The 10,000-nt window shown below is 40.0% G+C and overlaps 1 protein-coding gene across 2 annotated transcripts; it reads left to right on the plus strand.

The window, feature by feature from the left end:
* Positions 1 to 2,626: 2,626 nt before the first annotated feature.
* ARF2 (auxin response factor 6-like) lies at positions 2,627 to 9,269 on the plus strand. 2 transcript variants are annotated; one of them, XM_008373575.4, is made up of 15 exons: positions 2,627 to 3,467; positions 3,652 to 3,724; positions 4,293 to 4,405; positions 4,607 to 4,705; positions 4,789 to 4,845; positions 4,957 to 5,112; positions 5,301 to 5,385; positions 5,638 to 5,728; positions 5,828 to 5,992; positions 6,073 to 6,195; positions 6,434 to 6,509; positions 6,687 to 6,834; positions 6,927 to 8,068; positions 8,207 to 8,397; positions 8,815 to 9,269. In XM_008373575.4, exons 2-15 carry the CDS (start codon positions 3,682 to 3,684, stop codon positions 9,011 to 9,013), a joined length of 2,688 nt encoding a protein of 895 aa, XP_008371797.2. In that variant the 5' UTR covers positions 2,627 to 3,467; positions 3,652 to 3,681; the 3' UTR covers positions 9,014 to 9,269.
* The last annotated feature ends 731 nt before the right edge of the window (positions 9,270 to 10,000 follow it).

Consider the following 10,000-nt stretch of genomic DNA (forward strand, 5'->3'; position numbering starts at 1 on the left):
TATAAGGATTACTCCCCTGGGTGATGTAGGATCTTACAATCCACCCCCCTTAAGGGGCCCAACGACCTCGTCGGCACACCACGGTCAGGGTTAAGCTCTGATACCAAATTGTCACATCCCAACCCTGGTGGGACCACCACATCCCGGGCCCGCTCCACCATCGTAGCACGATATTGTCCGCTTTAGGCCCCGACTACGCCCTCACGGTTTTGTTTATGGGAACTCACACGAGAATTTCATAGTGGGTCACCCATCATGGGATTGCTCTTGCGCGCTACTCGTTTAACTTCAAAGTTCCGATGGAATCCGAAGCCAGTGAGCTCCCAAAAGGCCTTATGTTAGGTATAGATGAGAATATATATATAGGATCACTCCCCTGGGCGATGTGGGATCTTACACTTTCCATGCGCTTGCTCGCAGACAATTCATCTCCCCTATTGCATCTGTTGTGCGAGCCGCTGAGTTGGTCTTCATGTGCTGTAGCAGACAAGCTGAGGGCTTCAGCCTACTTATTTCCTTATCCATCCGAAGGGCCTCAGTATTTATGTGAGAAATCTTACAGTGTAATAAGTTATACATATATTTTTCTTTTTCTATTTCTCACATCACACGAAAAATTTTACCATGCAACTAATCGTACATTTTTATCTCCACGTGAGGGATTCTTGCGTTTAACTAATCATACGTCTTTATATTTTTATCTCTCACATCAAGTGAGGGATTTAACTAGTTTTACATTGTCCTTTTTCTATCTCTTGTATAACTTGAGAGATTTTATTGTGATTATACATATATTTTTTTCTTTCTATTTCACACATCATGCGAGAAATTTCACCATGCAAACAATTGCATATGTGAGGAATTCTACCATTTAACTAGTCATAGATCTTTATATTTTTATCCATCCCTCAAGCGAGGGATTTACCATGCAATTTTATTCTACATTCCAAACTTCAATATTAAAAAAAAAAAAAACACTTATAAGTAAGCGCCGATAACAATACCATTACTTTTAAAAATAACTAGTTTTCTTATTTCCCTGCTCTATAGTTCCTCCTCATTTTCACTCTCTACTTTATAAGGGCATTTCTGCAATAATCATCACCATTGTGTCCATTGTTCTTTTTTTTGGGTTAATTACATAGTAGCCCCTCAGGTTTTAGATCTATTACAATCGCATACAACAACTTCAAAACATTTCACTTTCATACCTCAACTACTATTTTATTTCAATATAGTACATCTGTTACATTTTCCATCCATTAATCCGTTAAATGTTGACATGGCTGCCACATATATGCCACGTGGCTGCCAAATGTCTGCTACGTGGCAAATAAAATATATTTTTTATTTTTTTTGAAAAATCGGAATTTCTCAAAAAAATAATAATTTGAAACCCATATCCCCCACCCCCCAAGTGACCTCCCCAGAAACCTACAACAAGAAAAAGAATAAGAAGAAGGGAGAAAAAAGAAAAAAAAAAGCCGAAGAATAAGAAGAAGGAAAAAAAAAAGGGATACCCATATCCCTCACCCCTAGTGACCTCCCCAGAAACTTGAAACAAGAAGAAGAAGAAGAGGGGAGAAAAAAAAAAGAAAAAAAAAGCCCCAGTCCGTCCCACCCTAGCCACCTCTTTCTCCCATCCCTCATCACGCACCCTCAAAAAATTGCACTCGAGATTAGGTGGATCTACCACAAAACCAGTCCAAAAATCATCTCAAACTCAAAATATTTTCAAAACTCATCCACATTGAAAATCACGAGATCTTAGCGCGCGCCCCACGCGGGGGGGGGGGGGTGGTCGCCGGAAGGTAACCAGGGTGAGGAAGGGATTTGGCGGCGCGGTTGGGGGGGTGTGGTCCCCGAAAGGTAGCCCGGGGGAGGAAGGGAGGTGGGTCGCGACAGGGCGGGGGGGAGGGAAGGGTTCTGGGCTTTTCTTCTTCTTCTTCTTCTTCTGGCGACGCGGCGCGGGGGGGGGGGGTGTGGTTGCTGAAAGGTAGCCTGGGGAAGGAAGGGAGGTGGGTCGCGAGTCGCAACGGGGCGGGGGGGGGGGAGGGAAGGGTTATTCTTCTTCTTCTATTTCAATTTTTTTAGGTTTCTAGGGGATGGGTGAAGGATGAGGGATATAGGTTTCTTTATTTTTTCATTTTTTTGAGAAAATTTAGGTTTTAAAAAAAAATTAAAAAAATTATTTTATTTGCCACGTGACAGACATTTGGTAGCCACTTGACATATATGTGGCGGTCACGTCAGCATTTAATGGATTAATGGATGTAAAATGTAACGGAGGTACTATATTGAAATAAAATAGTAGTTGAGGTATGAAAGTGAAATGTTTTGAAGTTGTTGTATTCGATTGTAATGGACCTAAAACCTAATGGGTTACTATGTAATTTACCCTTTTTTTTTTTAGTGAAACGATAGAGTTAATAAGTTAAATGTTAGATTATCCACCGATGAGATTCGAACCCACACCATCATGCAAGGTCACAACACATTTCCACCACTGTGGTCATTGTTCTTTCATTTCAAAACTGAAAAGCTAAAAAATAAGCAGGAAAACCCAGTTAATCAAAAAAGAAAAAGGAAAAAGGAAAATTTGCAAAACCTTCTCGTCTAAAAAATCTGACACTCTCTCTCTCATACTGTCCCTAAAGTCTTTCATAAATTACTTGTTCCCTTGGTATAAAAAAGACAGCCAAAAATAATGGCGGTTGTGCTTTTGATTGATTGAAGCTGAGAGAGAGAGGTAAAGCGATACTGGCAAAAGCCAGCAAGCACTAGTGGTGCACTAGAACAATCACCACCACCACCACCGCTTACCACACCCAGCAGCAAACCTTGTGTTTCCATTACTGGAAAGTTTGGAAGCAAACCCAACTCTTGGATTCTCCATCTGTGCATATATTCTTCCTCAACAGTCTCTGTTGCTGTCATCTGTGAGCCTATTTTGTGCAGAGTTGATCATCGCGTACCTTTCAGTTTCCTCTCAGAATAATGCACAGGCCATTTGATTGCATCTTGCTTTTACTTGGGCTCCTTGCTGTTTGAGATCTGGTCCTTTCCTGCTTTCATGGTGGCACAAGCAACTTTGTGTTCTGAGGCTGAGATCTGAGGATTCTGTTAGCACTGTTGGGGTTTTAGGCTTCTGGGTTTTGCCGGGTTATTGCTGTAATTGCTCGGTTTCTGAGATTGGACTATCTGAGAGTGTACAATCTGTGACTTTGAAGCTCTGTTAGTCACAAATGGTGATGTGGGTTTGTTGAAGATTGTGGCATGAAGTCTTTAGTTGCAGATTGGACATTTTGGGGGGTTTGATTGAGGCTGGCTTAAGTGCGAATGAGGCTGAAATTGATCGTTTTTATCAGCAAAACCAGTTTCCATTGAAGTTTCAGGACTTGGGGAATTGAGGGTTCTTTTGTTTAACTTTGCATGAATGTGAAGCTTCATGCTTTTGTGATTTCCTGGTAAAGTTTTGCATGAAAGTTTGTTTCTTTGGGGGGTTTGAATGTGTGATGGTGAAATATTATATTTTGCAGTAAAAAAAAAGAGGGGAAGAAAAGGATTGTCCTGTAATTTGGGTGAATTTTGGTGTTAAATTGTTGTGATTGTGACTGGGGTTGAATAACTTTTTGTGGAGTCAATTTTTAGGCCTCCAGTGTTTTTGAATCTCTGCGAATAATGAGGCTCTCTTCTGCTGGTTTTAGTCCTCAATCCCAAGAAGGTATGGTCAATTAATGTTGCTTGCAGAATTGTTCTGTGTGTATTTTTATTTTTTGCCAGGATTTTAAACTGAGATGTAGATGTAGTTGTAATATGTTGTATGGATTTGGGATGTTGGTAGTTCTGTTTGGTTGCCAAGAAATTGTGGGGAAAAATTAGATTTTAGAATTTTCATAACCCAAGTTAGCAGTTGTGTTAAGCTCTCCTATCTCTCTCTCTCTCTCTCTCTCTCTCTGTTTTCTACTTTTCCTTTGCTCCTGGAGACCCAAATCCCAGAAAGCTTCTTATTTATTGTTTGGTTTCTTCTCTTTCCACCATTTTCTCAGTTGGCAGGGGCTTGATTTGGCTTACTTTCTAAATTTGGAAGATAAAAAATTAGTGTGAAATTTGAAAGTTTACCATAATTTCCAGAAGTCCATATATGGAAAATTTATTTCCCTCCATAATAAGGCCCTCGGATGACATTTTAGTATTTCTTTGTGTTCTTTAATTGGTGGATTTGTAATCGAATTCTGAAACCAAGTGTTGGCTTTAATTGGTATTCATTTTTCTTGAATTTCATTTTGCAGGGGAGAAGAAAGTTTTGAATTCTGAACTTTGGCATGCTTGTGCCGGTCCACTTGTTTCTTTACCCGCTGTTGGGACCCGTGTAGTTTATTTTCCTCAAGGTCACAGCGAACAGGTTTGTATAAATAATTTGTCAGTTCTTCCTTGCAAATTTAGCGTGTCGTTTTATTTGTCAATTTATGTTTGCGAAAGGATGAATTTGTTTTTGCCAACTTTTTATGCAACAGATGTGATATTCTGTGTGATCAATCTTCTGTAAATGTTCTACTTTTTGTTCGTTTTCCTTCTATGCAAACTGTAATGCTTCATAATGTAGGTTGCGGCATCAACCAACAAGGAAGTGGACGCTCATATTCCTAACCATCCAAGCTTGCCACCGCAGCTTATCTGTCAACTCCACAATGTGACAATGCATGTAAGGCTTGTTTGGTTTGGTTAGTTCTGGTCCTTAGTATTCCTATATGCTGGTTTCTAAAGGTTCGATGTTGTTAACTGCAGGCAGATGTTGAGACAGATGAAGTGTATGCACAAATGACCTTGCAACCGCTAAATCCGGTATGCCACTTTGCCTTGATTGGCTTTGAAATTTTTGGTTTGCCTTGATTGGCTTTGAAATTTTTGGTCTTTATCGTTCGCTCTCATGGTGTATATAACCTTCATCCGCAGCAAGAGCAAAAGGACGGCTACCTTCCAGCAGGGTTGGGCAGCCCAAACAAACAGCCAACAAATTATTTTTGTAAAACCTTGACAGCCAGTGACACAAGTACCCATGGTGGTTTCTCTGTTCCTCGCCGGGCAGCTGAAAAAGTGTTTCCTCCATTGGTAAATTCTCTAATGAACTATATGCAATATGACCATCACTTTTGAGCTAGTTACTAGGGTTTGTACAATAGTTCTGGCACTTGGTCTCGGGTAAAAATGATGGTTGATGGTTCTGTCTGAATATTATAGTATTTTCCATGTTTTGTTAATCTCGATTTGTTTCTGAATTTATATTTTTTGACATGCAGGATTTCACCCAACAACCTCCAGCGCAAGAGTTAATTGCAAGAGATTTGCATGATAATGAATGGAAGTTTAGACACATTTTTCGGGGTGAGTTTGCTAAGGACAATTTTCATGAAAAGTGGAGAAAATATTAAACCTCTCTTCGTATCTTGAAGGAGTGAAATAGACTGAGAATTAAGTTTGACTTTAGATGAGTACAAACTTTAACACTTGTTGATGCTTTCCGGCCATTGCAACTTCTTTACTTTCCTGACTTGAATAGTGAGAATATCATGTTACAAAGCCTTTCATTCTATGAAAATTATTGACATGTTTGTTGATTTTTTTTTTCTATTTTAGGCCAGCCCAAAAGGCACCTCCTTACAACGGGTTGGAGTGTTTTTGTAAGTGCTAAAAGACTTGTTGCTGGTGATTCAGTCCTTTTCATCTGGTAGGCTTTCCACCCGTTCACTACTGTGTTGATTTGTTTTGGTCATATAAATAATGTGATCTTTTATAATGTACATACTATTTTTTTGCCTGCTTGCAGGAATGAAAAGAATCAACTACTTCTTGGTATCCGGAGAGCTAACCGACAACAAACTGTGATGCCTTCATCAGTTTTATCAAGCGATAGCATGCACTTGGGACTTCTTGCTGCTGCAGCTCATGCAGCTGCAACAAATAGTCGTTTCACCATATTTTATAATCCAAGGTATGAGTCTATGTAGGCTGATGATACCAGGTCTTTTAGGTTTATCACTTCCTTTGAAACTTACGGCACCTTTCATGCAGGGCTAGCCCATCTGAGTTTGTCATTCCCCTGGCCAAGTACATTAAAGCGGTCTATCATACCTGCATTTCTGTTGGCATGCGTTTTCGGATGTTGTTTGAAACAGAAGAATCAAGTGTCCGCCGGTAGGTCCTAAACTTTTATTTTGTTAAGGATGTTATAGACGATGACTAGATAATTCCAAATGCTTCTTCTCTCCTTTCAATAAGTCTTGGATGCCTGTAATCTTGTTCTGAAAAAATAGAATAATAAATTTATGGGTTGGGTGTTGGTACATGTAACACTGCTAGCGTCCTTTATATTATTTTTATTCTAGAAGTTGCAAGTTTTATTGGTTGATATCTGACGATTATACATTATCAGCTACATGGGAACAATAACTGGCATAAGTGACCTAGATCCAGCTCGGTGGCCTAATTCACATTGGCGTTCAGTCAAGGTTTGTTGTATAATTATTAATAATTATACATATTCATCTATATATATGTAGATCTGTATTGCATATCGTAAACTGAATATTTTTTTTGATAGATCCGGGTTAAGTTCCTTCAGAATATTTTTTTACATCTTTTGCAACTTTGCTGGAACATTCATGGATAATCTTAACTTAATTCAGGTCGGTTGGGATGAATCCACGGCAGGGGAGAGACAGCCAAGAGTCTCACTGTGGGAGGTTGAACCATTAACAACATTTCCCATGTATCCATCTCCTTTCCAGCTTAGGCTTAAGCGACCATGGACACCTGGACTACCCTCTTTCAATGGTATGCTCATTTACTGCTAGATCTAGGCTATTTAACTCCCGAGTTTATATCTTCTAGAATTGAGGCAGTAAGAAACTCTTTAATTCTCTCAGGTATGAGGGACGACGACCTTGGCATGAATTCTCAACTCGTGTGGCTTCAAGGAAACAATGGAGACCGTGGAATGCAATCGCTGAACTTTCCTGGCATGGGGGTCACACCATGGATGCAGCCAAGGCTTGATGCTTCTATGATTGGCTTGCAATCAGACGTGTACCAAGCTATGGCTGCTGCCGCACTTCAAGAGATGAGGGCCGTAGATCCTTCCAGACCGCTACCTACATCCCTTCTGCAGTTTCAGCAGCCGCAAAGCCTTCCTAATAGTAATAGGTCTGCTGCCTTAATGCAGCCCCAGATGGTGCAAGAATCTCATTCTCAACAAGCCTTTCTCCAAGGTGTTCAAGAGAACCATCGCCAGTCACAGCCTCGGGTGCAAACTCAGTCCCACCTTCTTCAGCAGCAATTGCAGCATCAGAATTCTTTCAGTAATCAGCAGCAGCAGCAATTAGTTGATCATCAGCATATTCCAAGTGCCGTCTCTTCCTTGACTCAGTTTGCTTCCGCCTCTCAATCCCAGTCGCCATCTTTGCAAGTTGTCACAACGCTATGCCATCAACAGAGTTTTTCTGATTCTAATGGGAACCCTGCTACCAGCACTGTTATATCTCCCTTGCACAATCTCATGGGTTCATTTCCACAGGATGAATCATCCCACCTGCTTAACCTGCCTAGAACCAATCAATTAATATCTTCTGATGGCTGGCCATCAAAGCGAGCAGCGATTGACCCTCTTCTTTCCTCTGGAGTTTCTCAATGTGTTCTGCCCCGGGTGGAACAGTTTGGACCTCCCCACACTACTATGTCTCAGAATTCTATTTCGTTGCCACCCTTTCCAGGGAGAGAGTGCTCATTAGACCAAGAAGGTGGTACTGATCCTCAAAGCCATCTTTTATTCGGTGTCAATATAGAGTCCTCACCTCTTATAATGCAAAGCGGGATGTCAAATCTTAGAGGAGTCGGCAGCGATTGTGGTTCTACAACCATGCATTTTCCTTCTAATTACATGAGCACTGCAGGCTCTGATTTTTCAATTAATCCAGCAGTCACACCTTCGAGTTGCATTCATGAATCGGGTTTCCTGCAGTCTTCAGAAAATGCAGACAATGGAGACCCGCTAAACAGAAATTTTGTTAAGGTAAGTTGCAATGACCGGTTTAAGGTTATATTACGGTTATATTATTTTGTAAAGTTAAATTTTCAACTAGACCTCAAGTGATATGATAGTGGCCTTAAAATGTTGTCATCTTCTAAACAAAACCATAATTATTTGCAGGTTTATAAGTCAGGGTCCTTTGGGAGGTCACTTGACATTACCAAGTTCAGCAGCTACCAAGAGCTACGTAACGAGCTTGCTCATATGTTTGGCCTTGAAGGCGAGTTGGACGACCCTGTGAGATCAGGCTGGCAGCTTGTATTTGTTGACCGGGAGAATGATGTTCTTCTCCTCGGGGATGACCCCTGGCCGTGAGTTCCCATTTCTATAATACGATTTTTTTGTTGCAAACTTGGGCAAATACTCTTAGGCTCCTAGCTATGAATTGTAGGATAAAAAAAATGCATGAGTCCACTTGAGTCTGAACTTTCGGAGACTTAAAACAAGAGTTCCTCTAGCTGTAAGTTGTGCAGAGTTAAGACTAGGCGTTGTTGAGAAAACTTGTTTAGTATTTTTGTCATTGCTTAAATATTGTTCCAAGTAAGAACGAGTTGATTTCCATGTGGACTAGGCTTCCAAATTTGTAGCGAATGACTTGCATATATTTAGGCTCGATTGAAATATTGACCGCTTGACAGTAAGCTTTCCGGAGCACCCCAAACCACTTCCGTCTGAATTCTGTTATTGATTTTCTGACTCTAGATTCATTGTGTTTATGCTGATACCAGGGAGTTTGTAAATAGCGTGTGGTGTATCAAAATACTCTCACCACAAGAAGTTCAGCAAATGGGAAAACGAGGCCTTGAACTTCTAAAGTCAGTCCCAAATCAGAGGCTCTCAAACAATAGTTGCGACGACTATGGAAGCCGGCAGGACTCAAGAAACTTGAGCAGCGGGATAACGTCCGTGGGGTCACTCGAGTATTGAACAACTTAACCGATTAAGATACCATTCTCTCTTATGTAATATTTGCAGCTCCTCCCAACTTCTCCAACCCTTTTAAGAGTTGGGAGGGCGGCTTAATACTGTAGCTTTAAAGCTTAGTTTATATATAAGCTAATACTGTAATTAAACGATGCGTATCTCTTTTCGTTATTTTCTTGTATTCAAATACGTACAACGCATATGTAGTATGAGACTTGAATGTTTGTGAAAATAGCCTGAAAAGGGTATATTGCCGTAAGTTCGTGACTGGATGGCATTCTCTCGTTGTATATGAACCGTGAGTTAGTGTCTGCATGGCTTTCTCTAAGCAATATTGAACGAGGGGGAACTGAACTCGGGACTTCGGCTGCAAGAGTGAATGCACTACATACTACATGCATATCAATATACCTATTTTTCTTTTGTTTCATATATGCAGATGATTCATGGTTCATACGTGCATTCAAAAGCAGAATGGCATGATTACTTTTCTTGATCTCAAAAGTCTAAACCAATGACTTTCATGTTTTATCAAAACCTTCGTTCGCAATTATTTGAGGTCCCATGCAGTGTCGGTATGCATGTTCTCAAAATTAAACACTACTTTTTTTTCTTCTTTCATTTTTTATTCGAGTAATGTTATACTTATCATCTATTTATACCATCTTTTTAATAGAGGTAGCGTCCACCAGCACATGTATGTTTCATTTCCATTAGAGATGTACAAATAAACGGTAAGAATATCATTTTATTAAATAAATTGTCAAGCATGTATATTTATAGCGTCAAATAAAGGGTCGAACAAATGAGTTCAAATCTTTTGCACCAAAAATCCTCGGTGGTGTCTTTGTGTCCTATCTACTTCAGTGACACATGTTCTTTGAACTTAATTTATCTTTAGTTTTTAATTTTTTTTGTTGAACAAATAAGTTGAAGAGCTAACACTGTTAAGCGTGATTCAAATGAATGAACATATGTTAACAAATGAGA

Source organism: Malus domestica, chromosome 05 (assembly GCF_042453785.1).
Source record: "Malus domestica chromosome 05, GDT2T_hap1".
Lineage (NCBI taxonomy): Eukaryota > Viridiplantae > Streptophyta > Magnoliopsida > Rosales > Rosaceae > Malus > Malus domestica.

Bases quoted from the DNA above. Each gene is read 5' to 3' on its own strand.
- ARF2 (XM_008373575.4), top strand. From the start codon at position 3,682: ATGAGGCTCTCTTCTGCTGGTTTTAGTCCTCAATCCCAAGAAG. The intron at 5,729-5,827 runs GTAGGCTTTCCA...GCCTGCTTGCAG, and splicing joins GATTCAGTCCTTTTCATCTG to GAATGAAAAGAATCAACTAC. The intron at 8,069-8,206 runs GTAAGTTGCAAT...AATTATTTGCAG, and splicing joins TAAACAGAAATTTTGTTAAG to GTTTATAAGTCAGGGTCCTT.